This window comes from Mauremys mutica, chromosome 20 (assembly GCF_020497125.1).
Source record: "Mauremys mutica isolate MM-2020 ecotype Southern chromosome 20, ASM2049712v1, whole genome shotgun sequence".
NCBI classification, from domain to species: Eukaryota; Metazoa; Chordata; order Testudines; family Geoemydidae; genus Mauremys; species Mauremys mutica.
This window is the reverse complement of record NC_059091.1, coordinates 5,036,289-5,060,264: the sequence shown is the minus strand read 5'-3', so window position 1 is coordinate 5,060,264 and position 23,976 is coordinate 5,036,289. Positions and strand designations below refer to the sequence as shown.

Here is a 23,976-nt window from a genome sequence, read left to right as displayed (position 1 = left end):
TGAAACCGCATTATATCGAACTTGCTTTGATCCACTGGAGTGCACAGCCCCGCCTCCCCCCCTCCGGAGCACTGCTTTATCGCGTTATATCCACATTTGTGTTATATCGGGTCGCGTTATATCGAGGTGGAGGTGTATTTGTGTTACCATAGCACCTAGTCATGGCCCTGGACTCCATTGTGCAAGGTGCTGTACAAAGACAGAAGGAAAAAAAGACAGGCTCCCCACCCCCAAAGAGCAGTCTAACCGGATCCAGACCAAGGGATGATACCGATTTAACGCTGTTGGCGTACAATCATGCCCCAACTCTAAACAGGGAAAACATTATGACTGTATGTACACCAGGCTGAAGTATTGTGAATGGGATTTTTAAAGGCCTTCAGCATTGGATGGACCCTATTCTAACTGAAGTCAGTAGGAAAATTCTTAGTGGAAGCAGGTTGGGTGAAAATTTCCACTCTCTGCTGCTTAGGCTGATGAGGTGATACAATATTTCAGGCTGCTTTTAGAAGGTATTTAACAGAAACCCTCCATAAATAAAATATATGCCTGTGCGAACAGTGAACACCCCAGCTAACAACGTCCTCGACCCTTTTTTTTTTAGATAGATGGATAGATACAGATGTTCCTGCCGAATTTGTTCAGAAACAGCTCGTTAATTGGTCTCTGTACGCAGCAGCCTTGGTATCGCTCATTGCTGTTTATTCACGTCCTGTGTTTGCAAAGCTGGAAGATTTTACTGCAGATTTAATTATGCCTGTATGCAAAAGATGTCTCTGTCAAACAGTATTATTTAATAGCACAGCAGCAACAGAGAAGGCAGGTCTTGGGTCTTGTCCGTATGAGAAAGTTGAATCTTTTTAATGAAAGGGGTTAATTTCAGTCACTTTAGTGATGCTGGTGCAAACCCCTGTGTGGACTGTGATTTTGGGCTGAAAACAGGCTTATTTCAGTTTAGCTTAAAACAATAAGGAATTTAGACTAAACTGTTAGAAACCACTCTGAAACCGAAATCAGAGTGTCCAGTTTAACTAACCAGTTCAAATTTGCGTGTAGACAAGGCCTGATAAAAATGATCTCTCCAGTGGACATTTCTCTGCCTTCCTACCTCCTGGGACAAACCAAATTCAGCCCTGGTATAAACAGGCTGAGTTTCCATTGATTAGCATGAGAACTATACTGAGTTATTCTGTACCCGGACTGAATTTGGGCCGATGCCTTTAAAAACATTGCAGCGTTATTTATGAAACCTGCTTTCTAATTGACAGGGGGGCTGATTCTGCCCCCCTGCTCCAGTCTCTGTCTGCCTTTCCAGCAGCATGGAGGGGTCGTGAATGAGCCACAAAGGGCAGAGGAGAATTCCTCCAGCAAAGAGCTGCCATGTGCATAATTGTACTGTCCTTCTCTTACCAGCTCAAGTGCAGGAGACAGAAAGAGGAAGGAGCCATAATGCTTAGTGCTAAGGGGATCCCAGGCGGCGGTACTACCTGGGAAAGGCTGCTCGAGGATAGAACAGCCCTGGGGCTGCTCTAAGTTATCCAGAGAGTCTTTTTGTGGGGTCAACAGTTATTTACGATTTGCATTATAGTAGCACCTGGAAACCCCAGGTGAGATAGTGACCTCATTGTGGGAGGCTCTGTAAAGTGAAGGATAGTCCTTGCCCCAAAGAGCTTACAGTCTCCTCCCAGAGACACACAGCAGGTCTTACCACTGCCAGGAGACCAGCAACCCAGTCGGTAACCACCACCGTGTCCAGCTCACAGAGCTTCCCTTCCTGGTGGAATGACTGTCCATTCGGTTCATCTCGTCTCTTTGTCACAGGAGGTTTTGCAGCTTTAGTTCTCTGGTTTTAATTCTCGCCGGCACATCCTTGGCGCAGCAAGTGTCCTTCCCTCCAACTTTTCCTGCCGGTTGCTGCACTCTAGCAGTAGGAGAACTAATTAACTATTAATAACGCCAGATGCGTAGAAGAGCTACCTGATGGCCCCTGACTCTGTTCTCTGTTGCACTGGAATAAATTGTTAATTAAAGCAGGCACCGGCATCCCATGGCATTTGGCTACTCTGAAGTCAAAGTGGGATTTAAAAACTTTTATCAGATATTACACATCAGTCACTGGGCTGATCTCAATCAGTTCACTCACTCAGGCAGCAGGATCTAAACCTATTAAAAGCCACCGAGCGTAGCAGAGAAGATGGCACTAGTTCTCGGCAGCGCCCCTGGGATCTGTTTGAATGTTTAGGTTGAGATTGTCAAAGCCAACTAGGGGGATAGTTTTAAAGGGAGCTGAGCAGCTAAATTCCCAGTTTAGTGTGTGCAGCAGCTAGGAGGTGGGCAGTGTCCTCCTTTAAATAGTTTGTGAGCCTTCTAATGGCGCTCACTGGGTTTTATGTTTCAGAAGCCAACCGACTACTGCCAGCAACGTGTATATGTGTATAGGTTGCTTGTTGTATATAGTTAGTAAACAGTTACTCGGACTCCGCTGTGTTTCTGTGAGGTTCCTTCCTGTTACATCTGTTGTGTAAAGAGTGAAGGACGCAGTAATTTCACACACACTTTAAAGGGATACTACTACCCAGTTACTGCACACTGATTATTGTATTGGTGTCATTTTGGCCTCGTTGATGTTAATGGGGCCAGGATTTCATCCTATATTATTAAAATGTCAGTGCATGTCATAATAACATGCACACCCAACATCTGCTCCGTGGTCCCAGTGCTAATCTTTAAAGCCACCTGCCGATCAGCTGTTCGGTGGGCCCTACCAATCAGCTCCTCCCGTTTTCCCCCCCAGCACCTCCTGCCTGTCGCCGATCAGCGGTTCGGTGGTGGGCGGGAAGCGCTTGGGAGGAGTGAGGGTAGGAAGAGGCAGAGCGAAGGCAGGGCACACTCAGGGAAGGGGTGAGGTCTCGAGGGGAAGAGGTGCGGGAAGAGGCGAGCGAGGGTGACGCTTTGGGGGAATGCGTGGAGTGGGAGCAGGGCCTCAGGATGGAGCACCCCCCAGGAAAAGCTGAAAGTCAGTGTCCGTGCTGTCTTGGACCGTCGTAAAGGGACCCTGATTTTCAGAGAGCACTGAAGGCCCCGCTTTTGGGAAACGGGCCCTTTTTAGGTCTCTCATGATGGGCACCCAGGAAAAAAAAACCATTAGTCAATTTTGAAAATCTCGGCCAATGAGAATTCTTTGCTTTATTCATCATTCATAATGGGTAAAGGTTTAGAAAACATGGCCTATGAGGAAAGGTTGAAAAATTTGGGTTTGTTTAGAAGAGAGGACTGAGAGGGGATATGTTAAAAGTTTTCGAGTACGTAACAGGTTGTTACAAGGAGGAGGGAGAAAAATTGTTCTCTTTAACCTCTGAGGACAGGACAAGAAGCAATGGGCTTAAATTGCAGCAAGGAAGGTTTAGGTTGGACACTAGGAAAAACTTCCTAACGGTCAGGGTGGTTAAGCACTGGAATAAATTGCCTAGGGAGGTTGTGGGATCTCCATCATTGGAGATTTTTAAGAGCAGGTTGGACAAACACCTGTCAGGGCTGGTCTAGAAAAGATCATATTTAGTCCTGCCTTGAGTGGCTGAAGTTATATTTCCACATTGTTAAACTCTCCCATGTAGGCAAGACCCTAGCAACAAGACATGTTCACAAGTAGGGTTGTTAACTGTCTAATCACAGAAACCCAAACACCCTTACCCCGCCCCCTGCCTTACCCCTTCCCTGATGCCCTGCCCCGCCCATTCTCAGAGGCCCCACCCCTGCTCACTCCATCGCCCCTCCCTCCGTTGCTCACTCTCCCCCACCCTCACTCACTTTCACCAGGCTGGGGCAGGGGGTTGCGGAGCAGGAGGGGGTGTGGGCTCTGGGAGGGAGTTTGGGAGCGGGAGGGAGCTCAGGGCTGGGGCAGGGGGTTAAAAGGTAATAATTGGAGATATACCAATCTCCTAGAACTGGAAGGGACCTTGAAAGGTCATCTAGTCCAGCCTCCTGCCTTCACTAGCAGGACCAATTTTTGCCCCAGATCCCTAAGTGGCCTCCTCAAGGATTGAACTCACAACCCTGGGTTTAGCAGGCCACTGCTCAAACCACTTGGGGTGCGGGAGGAGGTGAGGGGCGCATACTCCAGGTGGTGCCTACCTTGGGTGGCTCCCGGAAGTGACCGGCATGTCCGGCTCCTAGGTTCAGGGGTGGCCAGGTGGCTCCGCACGCTGCCCCTGCCTGCAGGCACTGCCTCTGCTGCTCCCATTGGCCGCAGTTCCCATGGGACACAGCGTGCAGAGACCCCCTGGCCGTCCCTGCACCTTGGAGCCGGACACGCCGTCCGCTGTTGGGAGCCGCACGGAGCCAGGGCAGGCAGGGAGCCTGCCTTAGCCCTGTTGTGCCGCCGACCGGACTTTTGGTGTATTAAAATCTGCTGGATTGCTTTTAATAAACACCAGGAGATTGAGGCAGATTCCGGTAGACTCCCGGCCAATCCGGGAGGGTTGGCATCGCTGTTCACAAAGAGTCTTGAGGCAGAAGTCATTTGCGGTCTCTCTGCCGCTTTTCTCCATTGCTAGTAACTCCTGACCCAACTCCTCCGCAGCTGCGTAAACAAGGACACCTTCACGCCTGCATCAAGTAGTTCTGAATGTCAAGCAGCCTGGCCGGTTAAATGCATCCCAGAGCCCTTCCTAATAAAAAATTCATCAGCCTCTTCTAAAGGCAATTACACGTCTGCAAGGCAGCGAGGGGACGGTACGTGAGCAAATAAGCTCACGAAGGCCGTTACGAGAGGCTCGGTTTCCTCTTTAACAGGTGCGCTAAGATCCTTCCAAAACAAATCTCGCCCGCCAGGAAATTTAAACCAGCCTCAAGAAAGGATCCTCATAAGAAAGAGCAAATTAAATCTGTTGGCCCTTGTGTTCCCCTGCAGAGACGCAGGATGGCCAAGGACGAGCCTTCAAAGACCTGAGCGCCTTGAGGCTCCTGTGCCGGGCGAAGAGGCAGTGTCCTCTTTGGAAATAGCTGCTCTTTAAGGCTGGAACTTTCAGCGGGTTTATGGGAGTTAGGCGCGTAACCCCCAGGGACAGCGGGAGAGGAGAATGCCGGCCTAAAGAAGTGTGTTAGTGAGAGTCTGTTTTTCCAAGGCGAGGGAGAATGGTTTGATCTTGAGGGGCGGGTTTCGCTTTTCTGTTGGTAGATTGTCATCCGGGGATGTTTTCTCCTCCCAATCAGTAGACATCCTTGCACTGATCCATTGCTTTTTTTGGGGGTGGAGTTGGAATGGGTATTTTTAGTGAAATCTCCAGCGCCTCTTTCTTCTCTCATTGGCTATTCAGCACTTCCACTTTACTAAGCAAATCACACAATTCCCCTCATACACACACACACACACACACACACACTCCCCTTGTGAGATATGATCAATATTAGCTCACCCGCCTCCCACACCCAGCATAGAGAAGGGGACACCTCGCATACCAACCTTTTCCCCAAGGAAGTTAGTGGTAGAACCAGGAGTAGAACCCGGAAGCCCGGGCTCCAAACTATAGGCGCCGACCGCGTGGGTGCTCCGGGACTCAAGCACTCATGGAAAAAAATGCTCAGAACCCACCAACCACAGCTGTTGGGTGGGGACACTGATCAGCTGTTGGGCGGCTGGTAAGGAAGCGCTCAGGGGAGGGCAGGGCCTCTGGAAAGGGGCGGAGCCTCAGGGTGGAGCCGGGGGTGGAGCACCCACCGGGAAAAATGAAGGTCAGCGCCTGTGCTCCCAACACTTGACCTTCCGTTGCCCTGCACTTGTTGCAGTCAGTGACCTGTTGCAAAGCGGAACTGGTTTGGAAGAGGAGCATTTTGCACTGGTGTGGACGGCTCTACAAGGTGTAGTGGTATGGAGAAACCAGGCTGCCTGTGCCTCGCTCCGTCAGCTACCCCACAGTGCGAAGGGAGGCTGGTCTCGGGACTGTTCCCGTGTGGCTTCGGGGTGTGAAACGCCAGGGTGCGCGTTGCTCCAACTCTTGCAAGTTGTTCCAAGATTGGACCCCGTGGCGGGCGCGACACCGGTTTAGTAGCAGATGCTCTTGTGACCGTTGTCGTCTTGCTTGCAGTATGTGGAGAGTGAGTCCACCCCACCCCCCGCAGCGCGCAGCGACCAGTCATGGACGTGCAGCCCCAGGAAGCTTCCCTGACGGTTAACGAGCAAGTACGTTGGTTTCTTTCCACGGGTTTGTGGCAGCAGAGCCTGGCGTCGGGCTTGGGAATATCTTGCCCTTCTGACACCGCCAGCGTGCTCAGGGCCGGAGCCTCAGCGGGTGTAAATCAACACTGGCTTCAGTGGGGTGTCACTGATTTACACCCATTGGGGCTTCGGCCCATTGATTTCAATAGAGCGGTGCTGATTCACCCCAATTGAGGGGCTGCCCCGGTGACGTCAGTGGAGCCGGGCCAGCTCTCACCAGCTGGAGAGGTGACCCAATGACTGATGGAGCTACAGCTGATTTACACCAGTTGAGGATCTGGCCTGGCTGTTTTTGACTAACTGGAATGGTGATGAAAAAGTGACAGCTGAGCCTAGTGTGATTAGACAGACAGATAGATATGGAGATGGCTGGATCGACAGACAGATGTATATGGGGATAGATAGATAGATATGGGGATGGCTGGATAGACAGACAGATGTGTATGGGGATGGCTGGATGGATAGATAGGTAGATTAGATAGAGGGGGTCCATGGGATGGATGGATGGATGGATGGATAGATAGATGTGTATGAGCATGAATGGACAGACAGCTATGTATGGGGATGGAGGATGGATGGATGTGTATAGGGATGGATAGATAGATAGATGAATCCAGTCTAGCTCTGCCTTTTGCTGTGGATGGAGAGTGTGAAGCCAAGAGAATCTTGCCTTCTTCTTGTTCGTCTCTTTCAGGGTTGGTGCCCCTTGAGATCTTACTTACGCTTTGCTGTCTGCTTCCAGGTCATTGTGATGTCGAGTCACGAGACTATCCGAGTGCTGGAGGTGGGAGTGGACGCCCCACTTTCAGCAGAGGATGATGGCAAAGCTTTGGAAGCAACCGCTGGAGAGGTCGCAAGCAGCTGCCCCGTGGAAACAAGTGAACCGGGAAGAGAAGACGTGCAGCCAAACCTGGAGACCACTTGTGGAGGGACAACTGGTACGAGGCCCTCTACACTGTGCTGTTTCACTGTTCCACCCCATACCCGTTGGTTAGTGCAAATGATTAGGAAAATACCCAAGACCTAGAAAACCTCCTGAGTCGGCCAAAAGCTCCCCTGAAAAAATATACTCCCAATTTCAATTGACTTTCTAATCCTAGCCCTACCAGCAGACTCTGGCATGGTCTTTCCATTGAGTTTTCTGCCTGTCAACAAAACGGATGAAACCGATAGCGGTCAGATGTGGCCATGTGCTTCACTAGCCACTGGACTGTGAGCCAGGAGACCTGGGTTCTGTCCCAAGACCCTGGACAAGTCATGCCCTGTGCCTCAGTTTCCCCTCCCTTGGTTTAAATGGTAAGCTTTTCAGTATGTGCTGTGTTCAGTTCCTAGCAGAACAGGGCTCTGAGCTCAGATGGGCAGAGCCTGTAGGTGCTTCTCTGATACCAGTAAGAGTCAGTGTGATGAATCTGATATGCGCAAGGGTGGCGGGTGAACCGCTGGTTATGGGAGGCTAGCCCCCGGCCAGCCCCACCTGAGGACCCGCCTCCTTTCCCCGCCAGAGCCCCTCCTTCTCGCAGCCGTCAGCCTTCCCCGCCCCCGAGCAGCAGGCAGGGCAGCACCCGGGGGCCCCCCAGCAGTGGGAAGCCCCAGCCACCCCAAGTCCCAGCCCCACGTGCTTCTCTGAAGAGGAGCAGCCTGCCTGGCCTGGGGGCCAGGAGCAAGGGCAAGCAGGAGGGGGCTTTGGGGAGGAATATGGGCGGGGCCACACTGGGCTGTTTGGGGAGGCCCGGCCTATGCAACGCGCCACCCAGGGATACGTGGGGGTTAATACACACTGGTCGTGAAGAAGAAAACACTTCTGCGTGCAATGCGTGCACCTACTCAGGTTGCTGCCTGGCTCATTGTGGAGACGGGGCTGCATGGAGATCCAAATCCAGTCCACCCCTTTGACAGTAACAGCAAGGGATGCTCCTCGATGTAATCCATAAGAAGGGTTAGAGGGAGTCTCTTTTTCTCCATGTGCCATGTTCTTTACCACCCAGGCCTTAGAGAGGAGGATGGGCTGCGGCTTGACTTGAGTCCACGCTGCAAAATGACAGGAATTGGACTTGAGTCACAGTGGGACCCAAGCAGGGTCTGTGGAGCCGTTGGTGTCCTGAGGCCTTGCCTGCCCCAACTCACACACATTTGTGTGTGCACACAAGGGGAGCTTGGTCTCAGGCTTAGCTTAGTATGCAGTGTAGACGTACCCTCTAGGGGATCCCTCGTGTCCTCTGCCAAAGCAAACGGCTGAAGTAGTGTAGTGGTGCAGGATTTTTCTTCCCTGCCTGCCCTAGGCTGTTCTGGAGTGTTGATATGTGCTGATAAACAGCTGCTGCGTCCCACCCCAGAGGTGGCTGCTTTTCAATGGTGGGTGAAGTGTTCCTGGGTTTCAGTTTGGTAAATTATGTTTTTGGGGGGACAACTGCCAGGATAGTGTTGTTATCCTACGATCGTCAGCTCCTTTGGGCAGAAACTGACTTCGGTCTTAGAGTCCAAAGTGGAAGAGAAGGAGGATGCATGTAATGTAGCTGTGATGCAGCCTCTCTTACCCAGGGGTAGCAATGGGAGGGTGATGCTCATTAACAATCTGTCCCAAAAATTTCGGTGCCATCCAAGATTACAGAATTGCAATGCCTATGCCTGGCCACACGGTGTCACCTTGACTCCATGCACAGCTGAGGTGGCCAGACCAGGGAAATGACCAAGACTCAGACGAGTGGGTATGTTAGATCAGGAGTTCGCCTCCATTCCGTGCAGCCAGAGGCATCACCAACTGGCAGGCAGGCTGGCCTAGTGGATAGAGCACCGGCATGGGACGTCGAACACCTGAGTTCTAGTCCCAACTTTGCCACTAAGCTCTGTGGGCAAGTGGCTTCTCTGCTTTGTGCCTCAGTTTCCCCCTCTACAAAATGAGGGGTGGGGGGTAAGACTCCTGACCTGCTTTGTAAAATGAGAACCAGGGCTCATGGTATGAAATTAACAGGCAGCGGGATAACGACAAGCAGAAGGAAGCACTTCTTCACACCGCTCCTAGTCAGCCTGAGAACCTCATTGCCGGGGGATGTGGGGCGTTCCAAAAGTAGAAGTGGGTTATAGGACAGGTCCATCGATGTCGATTAGTCAGGGCGGTTGGCGACCCAACCTCTTGACTGCCAGAACCTGGGACTGGATGAGAGGATGGACACTCGATACATTATCCTCTTCTGTTCAGTTCCTCTGAAGCACCTGGTACTGGCCACTGTTGGAAGACAAGATACTGGGCTAGATGGACCCAGTATGGCTGTTCTGATGTTCAGCTTCTTTGGGGGTAGGGAGAGGCTGCCATATTAGAACCACGCTCTGTTGCCTGAGCCAAAAAAATCCAGCTCTGCCAGCAGCACTCATTTGTGGTATAGCCACCGGAGGGAGACAGAAAGCCTCATTATGTGTGTAGGCGACAATGCGGCCTAGGAGTTAGGGAACGGGACTGTGACTTGAGTCCTGGGTTCAATCCAGGCCCTGTCACAAATTTGCTAAGTGACCTTGAGCAAGTCATCCCCTCCGTGCCTCAGTTTCCCCATTTGTGACATAAGGGTAATAATGCAGCTCTGGAGATCTCTAGTTGAAAAGCGCTATATAATTGTGATTATCATTAGGGTCTCTTGACGTTGTGTTATTTCCTCCTCTCAAGGCGAAATAAAGTCATTGCCTGGAATGGCTCCCACCAGCGTCTCATCCATCCCTACCTTCAACCCAGCAACGAGCCAGACGACCCAAACCCTCGCTCCCTTGGCCGTGCAAGCTGCGCCACAGGTAACTACCCGGCAGTCCCGCAGCTGGGCGTGGGAAGGGAGCACACACGGACGGCGAGCAGCGGAAGAGCGTGGGGTATTTCTCCTGTGTCCAACATGTGGGAGGGGAGGCTCAACCGGTGAGGTGGACGCGTCTGTGAGAGCGCCACGGACACATGGGATTCACAGCCGCTCTTCCAACGCTCCCCGTCGTGCATCGGTTGTTAATGGTCCCTGAAACAGCGCTGTGTGTTTTGCACAGAGACTTGCCCAGTGGGTGAGCACCCGGCGGTGGGGTGGGGTTTGAATGAAACAACCCACCTAGGCATGGAGCATAGGTTCTGTGTCCTGATCCATCCCTGGCCACTCCTCCGTATAGCGCCCGCCACACAGGGCCCCGTGGCGTTGAGCTGCTGCTGGAAATGATTCTGTAGGGTTGCACTAAGGGGGAAAAACTCTGGTGTTGATTTGACAACCAGCTTCCAGGGGGCTCCACTCAGCTGGAACCCAGCTGCTAAGACGGGAGCGATCCCACGCCCACGCATGGCTCAGGCAGGCCCCCCCTGGCTGGGGCAAGGCGTGCCTTGGAAAGACCGCGTGCGCTCGCTAATGCGGCTGGTGCTGTCTGCAGTGGCGCTGATTTTTCTTTTCCTTTTCTTTTTTAAATCTTGTTTACTTTTGCAGGTCTTGACTCAGGAAAACTTAGCAACAGTTGTGACAGGAGTAATGGTTCCAGCAGGGGCAGTTACTCAACCTCTTCTTATCCCCATCAGTATTGCAGGTCAAGTGGCTGGTCAGCAGGGGCTGGCTGTGTGGACATTTCCTACAGCAACGGTCGCTGCCCTTCCCGGACTGACGGCTGCTTCTCCTACAGGGGGAATTTTCAAACCACCTATAGCCAACTTGCAAGGTACCGGCCGCTCCTCTGCCTTAGAACATCCCCGATCGGGTCAAATGTCCCGTTGCTTGTGCTGAGTCAAAGTCCACCTGGCCTGGGAACGGGGTGAAGCTGCGAGCACCGGGCCTGAAGCTGCTGTTCTTTTGCAGGCAAAAGCTCCCATTGGCTCCAGCTGGCTTTGCATGCATAAGGACTGCAGGCTCATGCAGGGGCAAGGAAGGTTGCATTGATTTCTCTGTGTCTGGGAAGAAGCATAGGCCAGTGCGCTGAGCGCCAGGCCAGGAGCTGCATTTGAATTCTAAGTCCGCAGCTGGGTCGGTAGGGAAGCCGTGCTCGGTCTCTGGGTGAAATCCACCCCGCACAGGGGGCCGGCATGAGGTCTAGGCACCACCTCAGTCCATGCGGCTGGTATACCATGTAGGCAGTGCCGAGGCCTCACGCTGCCACAGGGGTGAACGGTGCCCTCTCGGTTCATCTGATGCAGAGCTACGAGATTAACGCTGACCCGTCTCCGGGTGGAGCCGTGTTTAGCTAATGCGTCTAATTGCTTTGAAGCCCCGAAGGGCTGGCTCCCTCACGCTGCCTAGTCCTGCGGTTGCCACTGTGCGTGTTCGCCAGCCCGATGGCCGGTTTGGTTCCCTTTACAGAGTTAAGGGTGGATCCAGATGGGACCTTTCAGATTCTGGGGTCGTTTGACAGATCAGGTTTTTGAACTTTGCCAACTTTTGAACTTTCCAAAAAGGTGGGGGGGGGGGGAGGAGGAGGAGGTCCACCTGCCTCTCAACAAGAAGCTGCTCCTAAATGATGGTCTGGCGGATAAGGCAGCCGACGGGGACTCTGTGGAACTGGGTTCCCATCCTGGTTCACTCGTGGATTTCCTCTGCGACCTGGGACTAAGCATGTACCCAACCCTGTGCCTTGCTCCCCCCACCTATTTCCCCCCCTTGGGTTGTGATGGCTGCGGATGGCACTCAGGTGCCCTGCGCTCCTGGATATCCGTGTAACCCCTGCTCGTGATCACACGCAGGCCTTGGTACATTAACTGACGTGTGATATACCTAGAGCATTGGGCTGGGATTCAGGACTCCTTGGTTCTTTTCCTAGCTCAGCCGCTGGCTTTCTGGATGACCTTGGGCGTGTCATGTCACCGCCCCGTGCCTCCGTTTCCCCATCTGTAAAACGGGGGTGTGATGATCCTGGCCTCCTTTGTAAAACCCTTTCAGACCGACCCATGCAAAGCGCAAGGGATGTTTCCCAGCGTCTCTCTGCAGCCGCGGGGGCTAGAAACGTACCTCCAGTTTCTTAGACGAAAAGCTGAGATTCTTCCGTAGTCCCATGACCCCAAGAGCTGGGGCTCCATGGGGCGAATACCCTAAATCATGAGACGGGTGATAAAGCCACCAGAGTTGGCAGCTGGTCTTCTGTCAGACAGCCCATGGGCCTGCCCTGTGCTGGATCTCATGCACCCTTGTCCTTTGTCCCAGTGCCAGGCATCCAAGGGGCAGAACAGAGGCTGGTACCTGGATAAAAGGGCTCAGGTGGGGCCGGTGGGGGCTCAGTTTAAAGGCTCTGGATGAGGCTAGGTATTACGATGATGGTTTGTTGCAGGGACGGGCAAAGAGAGCGGCGTATTATGGCTATTCAGCGTCCATGTCTCTGCTCTGCTTTCAGCAGCTGCGGTCCTGAACACGGCAATGCCAGCCCCAGTGCAGCCTGCCCAGCCGCTGCAGGCTCCGCCAACAGTCCAGCCGCGGCCCTCCGTGCAAACGCAGGCCGTGTTCCAGCCGCAGCCCTCGCTCCAGAGCCCGCCGGCCATCCTGCCCCAGCCCGCCGCCGCCCCGCCGCCGCCCGTGGCAAAGCCGTTGGAGACGCAGACGCAAATCACAGTCCAGCCTGCGGGATTTGCCTTTAACCCTGGCATAGTAAGGAGCTGGTGTGACGCTCCCAGAGAATCTCTGGGAGCCGAGCCGTCTGTCCTGCGTGGGCAGGAATCCCTGCCGGCCGACCTGACATCGGGCAGTCGGTATTGACAGAGCAGCTCACAAAGGGGCCTGATTCTGGCCCCTTGTGTCATCGTTTATACCTGCCCAGAACAGGAGGCAGTGTTGCCTAGTGGATAGAACACTGGACTGGGAGGGAGGAGAGCTGCGTTCCATTCCTGGCTCTGACACTGACCAGCTGGAGGACCTTGGGCGAGTTGTTTTGCCGCTCTGTGCCTCAGTTTCCCCATGTGTAAAAATGGGGCTGATGATACCCCCTTTGTAAAGCGCTCTGAGAGCTACTGGTGGTATGAGCCAGGTGTGGTTATTAATCATTCTGATGGGGATTTTTCCCTTGCGTAGGGAGCGGGGCGGGAGAAAGGACATGTGGACTGGTGGGAGCAGCCGGCGGGTTGGGCCGGCTGCCGTCACTGACAAAGCAGAAGCAGGCTGGGTGGTGAGCCGAGATAGGCGGAGTCTTTCGCAAGACCTCCTTGAAAGACGGTACCTAGAAGAGGAAGGATGGCCTAGTGGTTATGGTGCTAACCTGGGACTTTGCAGGTCTGGGTTCACTTCCTTGCTGTCTCCCAGGCTTCCTGCCTGCCTGAGAGTACAACTGGGCTGCAAAGGAAGCTGTGACTGTTAGCATGCGGAGGCATCCCTGCGCTGGCTTTGATCTAGCTAGCACAGTAATAGTGAAGATGCAGCGGCATGGCCCAAGTACAAGCCCTCCGGGAATCCTGGGTACAAATTCAGGTCACTAGCCGGCCCCAGGCTCTGTCCCGCTGTTTCGGTTCCCCGGGCAACTGGCTTAAAGCTAGCAGGGCTATGCCTACCTGTGCTACAATCACATCTTCATTTGTGGTCTCTGGTCTCTCTGCACCTCAGGGCCCCATCTGTAAAGTGAGGATAGTAGCACTGCCCTGCCCCCGCCCCCCGGGGTTTGTGAAGATGAGCACAATAAAGATTGTGAAGTGTCATGATACTATCGTCATAAGAACGGCCGTACTGGGTCAGACCAAAGGTCCATCCAGCCCAGTGTCCTGTCTACCGACAGTGGCCAATGCCAGGTGCCCCAGAGGGAGTGAACCCAACAGGCAATGATCAAGTGATCTCTCTCCTGCCATCCATCTCCACCCTCTGACAAACAGAGGCTAGGGACACCCTTCCTTACCCATCCCGGCTAATAGTCCTTAATGGACTTAACCTCCATGAATTTATCTAGCTCTCTTTTAAACCCTGTTACAGTCCTAGCCTTCACGGCCTCCTCAGGCAAGGAGTTCCACAGGTTGACTGTGCGCTGTGTGAAGAACTGGGGGCCTAGGAATGGATTCCTCCCCATAAGAGGGAGCCAGAGGGGGGTTTCCCCACTGAACAAGACATGGCTGAGTGCGTGTGTTTAACCTCCGACTCCTGTTTTCTCTACAGATCAGCGCGGCTTCTCTCGGGGGGCAAACCCAGCTCCTCAGCTCGCTGGCCGCCGCCCCGGTGATCGCGAACACCATTCCCAGCGTCCAAGGGATAACGAGCCAGATCCTGACCAACGCCCAGGGACAGGTACGTGGGGACAGGCTCCAAAAGACAACAGGAGGATAACCCTCCCTGGCCACTCATAAAGCCTTCCTATGGGCATCCTCTCCCTTCCTGAGAGCTGTCACTCAGGATAGAGATAGTCATAGAGTTCAAGGCCAGAAGGGACCGCCAGATCAGCTGGTCCGACCTCTTGTGTATCACAGGCCGTCGGCACCACCCAGCCAGAATTAGATCCACGTGTTGCAGCCCAGAGATGACCCAAAGGTGCCACCAGTGCCCAGGGCCCATGCAGTGGCAGAGAATTGATTAAGTGAGGTATGCCCAGATGATCCTAGGAAGGTGAAATCAAGGTCACCTGGGGGAAATTTCTTCCCGACCCCCTCCCATATGGCCATCAGTTAGACCCTGAGCGTGTGAACATGAACCAGCCAGCCGAGCACTTGAGAGAGAATTCTCAGCACCACCCCAGAGCACCAGCTCACCCCATCCAGTGTCCTGTATCCAGCCCCGGATGGGAGGGACACTCCATGCTGCCGGATGTGAGGCGGGGAAGGGTATTGGTGTGCCAGGCACCCAGCTCCCATTCTTGTCTCCTCTGCAGGTCATTGGGACGCTGCCCTGGGTGGTGAACCCGGCTGGGATCACGACAGCCAACGCCACCCCAGCTGTTTTGCCAGCCCAGAACCTGCAGCTGCAGGCGGTGACCCCGCAGCTGCTGCTGAACGCCCAAGGGCAGGTCATCGCGACGTTAGCCAGCAGCGCCCTCCAGACGGCGGCCATCAGGAAACCCAACGCCCCAGAGTCCCCGGCAAAGAACGAGGTGAGAGCCGAACGGTGGGTGACGGCTGCCTAACAGGCGCCTTCTCAGGGAGCCAGCTGGCTGCTGTCTGTGGCCGTGCGCCAGCATAATGCCATGCGTGGCAGCTCCCAAAAAGCCTGGGGAGGTTGGTGACTTGGGCACCGGCCCTTTACGGATCCACTTACTGAGCATTAAACAACCCGTGGGAGCCTCTGCCAGGACCTAGCGCCCTGCTGAATTCTCCGGTGCCCCGTTAGGCTGTTCAGAAACTGAGCCTGACCTCTCCCTTTGGAAGGAGTCAAGGTGGCAGCTCCCTCCGGAGGTCCCCCCAAGGTGGCAGCTCCCGGATCCAGTGCCAGAAGTCACCGTCTAGGACACCTTTTAGCCAGGTCATGCAGCCCTGGCATGTAGGAATTGACCAGACACCTGCTTTGCCTGCAGTTCACTTGTGGCGATTGCCTGTCTACGGGTCAGATTCTGTGCTGCAGCCAAGCTCCATTCAGCCCAGGGGAAGACCAGAGATCCAGTCTCTGCCAGCCGTGACCCTGGCATGAGTTGGAGTAGCATGGGGGAGGCTTTAACATGTGCCACCGATGCCTGGGCCATATACCCAGTGGCGTAACCAGGTGGAGGGAACGATTTAAAAAAAAAAAAGGCGCCACCCGCTGTGGCACTTTTATTCACCCGGCGGCACCGAAGACCCGGAGCGCCGCCGGGTGAGTAAAGGCGCCGCAGCAGGTGGCGCCTTTTTTTTTTTTTTGATCGCTCCCCCGGGTGAGTAAAAAGGCGCCAAGAAATTGACACGGCGCCACTTGTGCTCAGTGGGGGCGTGGCCGCTGCCCCGCTCCCCCCCCAGCTACGCTACTGCATATGCCAACAGGGAATCAGCGTAGCAGAGCTGTGCTCTGCCCCCTATGCAGGGGCCGCGTGGGTGGCCAGGGCTTTACCGCGGCTGAGAGCTTGCCACAAGCCTCTCCATCCGTCTGGGCGATATGCACTGATATGGCCCTCATCTGAGCCTTATTGTTTGCTGTGTTACCAGGTTCAGCCAATCCAGCCTGCCCCGGCTCTGCCCCAGCCAGCTGTGGTCATCGCAAACCCAGCCCCTGCCGCTAAGCCCTCTTCCGCGCCCGTTCCCATCACTTGCTCGGAGACCCCGACAGTGAGCCAGCTGGTTTCCAGTAAGCACCTCTCGGGTCCTGTCCATTTCATGCCGGGGGGGGGGCGGGACAGCTTACACTCCCTTTGTAGGAATTGGAGAGTGTGTGATGTGACCCCTGAGGTTTAGCCCTTCCCGGTGATTGTCTAGTGGTGAGAGTACAGGACACAGAACCAGTATTGTGCACAATGGGTTATTGTAGGGTCTCTGGTGAGCTCCGAGCTGCGCACGCTGGGTTGTTATTGTAGGGTCACTGGTGCGTTCCGAGCTGCACACGCTAGGTTGTTATCGTAGGGTTGCTGGTGCGCTCCGAGCTGCGCATGCTGGGTTGTTATTGTAGGGTCACTGGTGCGCTCCAAGCTGCGCACGCTGGGTTGTTATCGTAGGGTCGCTGGTGCACTCTGAGCTGCGCACGCTGGGTTGTTATTGTAGGGTCACTGGTGCGTTCCGAGCTGCACATGCTGGGTTGTTATTGTAGGGGTGCTGGTGCGCGCCGAGCTGCGCATGCTGGGTTGTTATCGTAGGGTCGCTGGTGCACTCTGAGCTGCGCACGCTGGGTTGTTATTGTAGGGTCGCTGGTGCACTCTGAGCTGCGCACGCTGGGTTGTTATTGTAGGGTCACTGGTGCATTCCGAGCTGCACATGCTGGGTTGTTATTGTAGGGGCGCTGGTGCGCGCTGAGCTGCGCATGCTGGGTTGTTATCATAGGGTCGCTGGTGCGCGCTGAGCTGCGCATGCTGGGTTGTTATCGTAGGGTCACTGGTGAGCTCCGAGCTGCGCTCGCTGGGATGTTATTGTAGGGTCACTGGTGCACTCTGAGCTGCGCACGCTGGGTTGTTATTGTAGGGCCACTGGTGCGTTCCGAGCTGCACACGCTAGGTTGTTATCGTAGGGTTGCTGGTGCGCTCCGAGCTGCGCATGCTGGGTTGTTATTGTAGGGTCGCTGGTGCGCTCCAAGCTGCGCACGCTGGGTTGTTATCGTAGGGTCGCTGGTGAGCTCCAAGCTGCGCACGCTGGGTTGTTATTGTAGGGTCGCTGGCACGTGCTGCTGGGTGAAGCTTCCGATTTGTTTGGAAGCATTTTTGGTGGGAAGGAAAAGCCTTTAAACAGCGAAAGAGACATTGCAAAGCAGTGCAATGTTAGTATTGTTATGTCTATAGCGACACCAGTGCCCTGCATCAAGCAGATCCCAGCCCCGACGAGCTGCTGCCCGAGACACAAAGCACTCTAGAACAAGCCAAGTTGCAGGTCGGACTTGCTTCCCCTGGCATGGCAGTGTGGTCCTGTGAATGTGGTGCTGGTCTGGGTCTTGGGAGACCTGGGTTCTCTTTCTGCCTCTGCCGCTGGGCAAGTCGCGCCCCTCTTTCTGCCTCAGTTTCCCCTTCCACTGCTTGTCTGTTTAGACTGTAAGCACCCTGGGGCAGAGACTGTCTGTCAACCCATTGAGGCTACCAGAATGCTGCCAGTTATGGACAGTGTCTGCTCCCACTTGGAGAGCTCCCTGGAGGTGTGAGGAGATGGACTGTGGCTGGATGTGATGATACAGAGCACACTGCGCTGCATTAACGGTACTCCCCTCCCTACCCCAGAGCCACAAACTCCAAATACGGGCACTGAGGAGGATGGAATCAACCTAGAGGAGATTCGGGAGTTTGCCAAGAACTTTAAGATCCGACGTCTGTCTCTGGGCCTGACGCAGACACAGGTGGGTCAAGCTTTGACGGCGACGGAAGGACCAGCTTACAGCCAGTCTGCCATCTGCAGGTAAGCGGCTGGGTTTAGTGCCGGCCCCGTGACGGGGCTCGGATGTTCGGGGCAGACAGTGGCTAGGGCGCCGCTCGGCTGCATAGCGTTTCGGTGACTCCCTCCCCTGAAAAAGCAAAGAGGAAACTGTCTCAGCCAAAAGGAGAGAAAGCGTTTCTGAACCCCCTGGCTTCGCTGGGAGAATCCCCTGAGCCAGGACAGCAGCACCCGGCCCAGCCCACCCCAGAAGCGGTGTTCATAACGCTCTCCTTTCAGCCAAGCACTATTTCCCACAATAGAGAGGGGCACTAGGCACAGAGAGGTGGAGTGATTTATATAGGTCGTCCAAAGCCAGACTTAGAACCCAGGAGTCCCGACTCCCAGTCCCATCCCCCCTGCTCTAACCACTAGACCCCACTCCTCTCCCAGAGCTGGGAACAGAATCCCACGAGTCCTGTCTCTCCATCTGCAGTCCCCAGGCCCCACCCAAAGCCATGAATAGAAGCCAGGCAGCCTGACTCCCACTCCGTTACCAGTCTTGGGAAATTAACTCAGGACTCGCCTTTAGATCACACCAGGGACACCGGAATGGGAGGTGCCGTGGCCCCCCCACTTTTTTCCGGCCATAAGGGCGAGTGATGCGGGGCTGAGTGGGGCAGAGAGGAGCGAGTGGGGGGCAGAGTCTTGGGAGAAGAGGCGATGTGGGTGCGGGGCCTCGGGAAGGGGTGGCGCAAGGGCAGGGGTTCGGGGAGAAGGGCGGTGGGAGGGCAGGGTCTCGGGAGTGGGTAGCATGAAGGCGGGGGCTCAGGAGAAGGGGTGGGGCATCGGGGAAGGGGCGGGGTCTTATGCCCCCGGAGCTTAGTCACGGCTGCTTCTGTCTGTGCCGGACCCCTGGTGCAGGGCGGGACCCTCACGCCTTCTCTCCCTCCCCGCTGCCCTGCCTGCAGGTTCGAGAAGCTGGACATCACCCCCAAGAGCGCCCAGAAGCTGAAGCCGGTGCTGGAGAAGTGGCTGAGCGAGGCCGAACTGCGGAACCAGGAAGGGCAGCAGAACCTGATGGAGTTCGTGGGCGGCGAGCCCTCCAAGAAACGCAAGCGCCGCACCTCCTTCACCCCCCAGGCCATCGAGGCTCTCAACGCCTACTTCGAGAAGAACGCCCTGCCCACCGGCCAGGAGATCACCGAGATCGCCAAGGAGCTCAACTACGACCGCGAGGTCGTCCGGGTCTGGTTCTGCAACCGCCGGCAGACGCTCAAAAACACTAGCAAACTCAATGTCTTTCAGATCCCCTAGGGGGGCAGGTGGGAGGACAGAACCCTGCCCAGCCCAGCCCGGCCACCCCCAGGATCCTGCCGTGAGCACTTTGTGACTAACTGTTCCCTAGGCCTTGTCCCTGCCCACCTCCCTCCCGCCCCACCAGCCCAGCTTCGCTGACTGCAGCCGGGCATTATTTTCCCCCGCCGTGTGCATATATCCGCGCCCTTTGTCCTCACAGGATCTGACCGTGTACACGTCGGACGTCGCAAGCCTAGCTCCTTCCTTCTGCTCCTGAGTGTAACATGTAGTGAGCGCCAGAGCTGCCGATGTGAGTGCCCCAAGGTAGCGTCAGGGCCTTCCAGGAGGCCGGTAGGGGCCGGGAACAGGCAGAGGTGACGCCTACTTCATTTCAATCCTTGTTTATTTCGTAACCCTGCCTGTCCCGTGTGAGACACAAGTTCTTGGTAGCTAACGGCATCTGGGCGGAGTAGCTTCATTTCTATCCCCTCCCCTATGAGTACAAAGCACTATCCGTCAAAAGACTTTAAAAGGAAGTTTCTGCGTATGATTAGCTGCTAGGGCTTGGGGATCACCGCGTCGTTTAAAGAGCCAGTAGGTAGCTCCCTTACTAACCTCGTTTGCCAGGGGAAAACTGGCCACCTGCGTCCTGGCATCTCCCCTGCCACCCTTGGGAAATGGAAGGTTAAATTGCACTAAATGGGATTGTTTCTATAGGAAGAAATGGGCAGAACCGGCTGGGCCAGACAGCTTCTTCACCAAAGTGAGGCCTCTGAAGGCGGACAGGGTGTGAGCCCTTTCATTTGCGCCATCCTCTTTCTTTTTTTGTTGTGTTGGCTCCTGTTGAAGTCGAGCGTTACCCCTTCCCCTGCTAGGGCTCGAGCCTGGGGGTCTAAAGGCGTGGGCCTCTGTTAGCTGGGAGGCATAAACCACTCTGAGTGGTCTCACGAGGAGATGGGACCAAAGAGCCTTGCCGTGGAGCCGGGGCTATACAAGGGACATTTTACCTTCCTCCTGCTGGGGTCTACGCTTGCCTTTTGAGCGTGGCTTTTCTGAAGGGGGCGATCTGGAAAATGAACGGACCGGACTCTTGCTCACTGCTGGCAGGGGGGTGGGGAAGTGGCAGCAGCCCTCCCGGCTGTAAGAGGGGAGACCATCAGCTGATTGCCTTGTCGAATTGCCAAGTGAAGGGGGCCGACTCCAAGCCGGCAGCGCCAGCCTTCCTCCCCGTGGGAAAGCGGCCAGGCAAAGGACTCAGACTCTTTGCAATGGAGACGAACCAGGCCCCGGGGCTGTGTGAGGAAGGAACAGCCTTCAGCTTTGAACTACAACGTCCCTCCTTGTGCGGCTCAACAATCGGGACGCTCTCCGGGGGACGTCTATTCCTTCTTTACCGGCAGCCTTTCAGAGCGCGGCGGACGTCGCCTGAACGTGTCGTCCCCCGCCACCGCCTGTGTGGCATCATTGCAAAACGCGCCAGAGCCCAGCTCGCGGGCTGGAGGCAGGGAGGTGGGATCCATCCCGAGATCGCTCCCAGGTGCCCTCTTTCTAAGCTGGGTTCAGTGCAAAAGGGGAATACGTGGAGGAAGCTGTGTGTATTAAGGCCCTGCAGGGAGGGTGGGGCCAGCCTGTTCCTGTCTGTATATGCACTGTGTGTCTTTAACATAAGAAGGGAATGGGAGGTGTGTTTTGCTGTCTTGTGAAAGCCAAAATATATAGAGAGATATAAATGATTTCACAATAATCCTTAACTGTAAATGCAGGAAAAAGCCCCATTCGGTGCTGCCTCTTCTGCTTATCTTAAAGAGACAGTGCTGGTTGCCTCGGGCCTAAGCATTTAAAAACAAGGCCTAAATTTCAGTCCCAAAGTAGATCATCAGAAAGTAGCTTCTGTTGCTAAGTGGAGTGGGAGGTTCTGCTTGCCTGCATGGCAATCAAGAGGTGGTATCAGACCCCGGCACAATTTCATCTGCAGTCAGGGGCCCACCTACAGGCTAGGAAAGCGTCAGATAGCCCAGTAGGATGAGAATCTGGTATAGGGGTCAGCTGGCCCTGTGCTTTATGGGAGCTCCCAGTGTCTCATAAAGCCCTCTTTATCCTAGGAGATATACGAGGGTTATGGGTCTGACATCCTGATCTCCAGGACACATCCCAGAGGCTAGTTGTTATTCCTAGGGGAATCTCAAGGGAATCTGTCTCTGTCCTAGTTCATCTCCCACCTTCCGAATGGCAGCGGGAGTGAGCTTTCTGCTCCAGGAGGGTGGCACTCGGGGTTCAGCGTAACTCACTGCCAGGCAAAATGTTTACACGTCTCGTTGATTTGGGGACAGCCGACCTGGGCGGGATGGGGGCCAGTTGAGGGTTTTGCTGAACTGAAAAGCTGCTTCGGTTTTACCGCATTTTTATCAGGCAAAGATCAGCCCACAGGCTGAACGGAGTGTGAGTGTCACTAGCCCAGGACCATGAGACTCCGCAGGGAGAGGAGGAACGGGAGAAAGACCAAGCCGATTAATTGGACAGCGGCTGCTGCCTCCACAAGCAGACCTCAGTCCCAGCATCAGCAGGGTGATTCTGCTGTGCAATAGAATTTCTTGGCACCTTCCCCTTCCAATCAGGCTTTCGCTAGGAGGTTTGGTTGGTCCCCTGCCCCGAGTTGATGCTGCTGTTCCCAAGATGCTACAAGCAAAGCTAGCCGTTGCGTTGGCTGCCCGGTGTGGTGGTGAGACCAATGCCACACAGGCGTTGCCGATTCCCCAAGCCTCTGCTCTGAACGGCAGAACGGGGTGCTCGAGGGGCGCGTCTGGATCTGTCCAAAGAAGGTTTCTTAGAGGGAGGGTTGTGGTTATTTGTTTTTTTAGGAAGTACCTTTCCGGATCTGCTGTCCCTCCACCTCCGTTTGGAATAGCTAGGGCAGGGTTGGCAGGCAAATTCCTCCCTAATAAAGGTGCTCCATCTCCCTCTCTCGTTGCCCTAAGAAATGAGTGTTTCAGTGATTTCCAGACATGGCCAGGGTTGGGGGGCAGGACTGGGAGCAAAAGCGGTTTCATACCATCCTTGGAGCAGGAAGTGGTTTATACGCCGCCACCCCGGGTCAATCAGAACCCGACCCGCTATCGCCAGTCCTGTGTCTCCAGCCTCCAATCTCCAGGGCTCCCCCCACTTAGCCAGTCCTCGTTGGGCGGGCCAGTCCCCCTCGCCTCGGTTAACGCCACTGCTCAGTTTCAAGAGAAGCTGCTGGATTTCACAGAGTGCCGTGTGAGGTGGTATAAGTTGGACAAGGAGGGAGGGAAGGGCTCCGTGGGGGTGGGGAGCCGGTCTGGGGTCTGGCTGTCTTGCTCTGTTAGACTGATGCACTTGATGTAGTTGTGTGAAATAAACAGTATTTTTTCTTTTTCTTTTTTCACTTTATTTTGTAAAAATTGTGTCATGTGGCTCCTGGACAGTTTATTTATTTGTAGTCTCGGGAGGAGAAGGGGGGAGGTCATTGGTTCCTACCTAGTCAGCCCAGGGTGTGATGCTCAGCTCACTGCGACTCCTACCGCCTGGGCTTGCAGAAGGCAATTCCTATTTCAGCCACCTAGTTGGTCAGGAAACCCTGAATGCTGAGTGAGTCCTCGGTCGACTTAGGGAGCCAATCTCCATTCTCTCCTTTAACTCTTCAAGGACTTAGACACACCGTGTCCCTGTCTTCAGAGCACAATCTGCCAGCTAAGAGCTCTCTAGACCCCTTCTGCCGAAGCATGGAATGGGATGGGTGGGTCACGGTCTTGTTCTTTTGTGTCTTGATCATAAGAATTGCCAGTGGGAACAGACAGTGAGGGGTTTGTCTGTACTTATCTTCTCATTCTAGCTTAGCCAGTAGGCTCTGACCCCTCAACACATACGCATACCGGTGCAAGAGAACGCCAAAGATGACACATGCTTGGGATAAAATTGACAGCAGGAACACAGCTGCTTTTGTTGGAATGGATTAGGAAGACCCAAAGAGCCATAGTACCACAAACTTAAAGAAGCCAAGGGAGAGGTTAATTCTGGATTCAGAGCCTGCCGTCTAAAGGCAAAATGACCCTGAATTGCCTACCTGGAGGAGTGCTGGATTATTGCTGTTTCTAAAAAGCAAACAAAAAACACATATTTTGACAGAACAAGGAGTAATGGTCTTGAGTTGCAGTGGGGGAGGTTTAGGTTGGATATTAGGAAAAACTTTTTCAGTAGGAGGGTGGTGAAGCACTGGAATGGGTTCCCTAGGGAGGTGGTGGAAGCTCCATCCTTAGAGGTTTTTAAGGCCCAGCTTGACAAAGCCCTGGCTGGGATGATTTAGTTGGGGTTGGTCCTGCTTTGAGCAGGGGGTTGGACTAGATACCTCCTGAGGTCTCTTCCAACCCTGATATTCTAGGATTCTAATGTAGATTTGAGGGTGAAATTTGACCTCCTAGTGCTGACAGACAGCAGGATGCCTACGCACCACTTAAATTCATTGAACAAACAGGCCAGCGTTCCTCAATTCCACCTGAGGGGAATTAATTTGCTGATCTTTCTGCCAGGGAAGGTGCCGCTGTGGTCCAGAGATGCACACGCAACATTGGCACAAACCAGGCAGCAGGATTTTGGAACCTGATTT

The 23,976-nt window shown here is 54.5% G+C and overlaps 1 protein-coding gene across 3 annotated transcripts in view; it reads left to right on the top strand.

Annotated features, from left to right (window-relative positions):
* Window positions 1-22,746, top strand: part of POU6F1 (POU class 6 homeobox 1) — a 35,068-nt gene extending 12,322 nt beyond the window's left edge. The window contains exons 2-11 of one of the 3 annotated variants that reach the window (XM_044995092.1): window positions 6,084-6,178; window positions 6,957-7,152; window positions 9,870-9,991; window positions 10,654-10,879; window positions 12,542-12,789; window positions 14,275-14,403; window positions 14,981-15,199; window positions 16,221-16,359; window positions 17,927-18,101; window positions 19,028-22,746. In XM_044995092.1, coding sequence (XP_044851027.1) covers window positions 6,134-6,178; window positions 6,957-7,152; window positions 9,870-9,991; window positions 10,654-10,879; window positions 12,542-12,789; window positions 14,275-14,403; window positions 14,981-15,199; window positions 16,221-16,359; window positions 17,927-18,101; window positions 19,028-19,373 — 1,845 coding nt within the window. In that variant the 5' untranslated portion in view covers window positions 6,084-6,133 and the 3' untranslated portion in view covers window positions 19,374-22,746. Of the gene's footprint in view, window positions 1-4,237; window positions 6,179-6,956; window positions 7,153-9,869; window positions 9,992-10,653; window positions 10,880-12,538; window positions 12,790-14,274; window positions 14,404-14,980; window positions 15,200-16,220; window positions 16,360-17,926; window positions 18,102-19,027 lie in introns of those variants that run through there. The other 2 variants (XM_044995090.1, XM_044995091.1) reach the window with 2 other exon arrangements.
* Window positions 22,747-23,976: the final 1,230 nt, after the last annotated feature.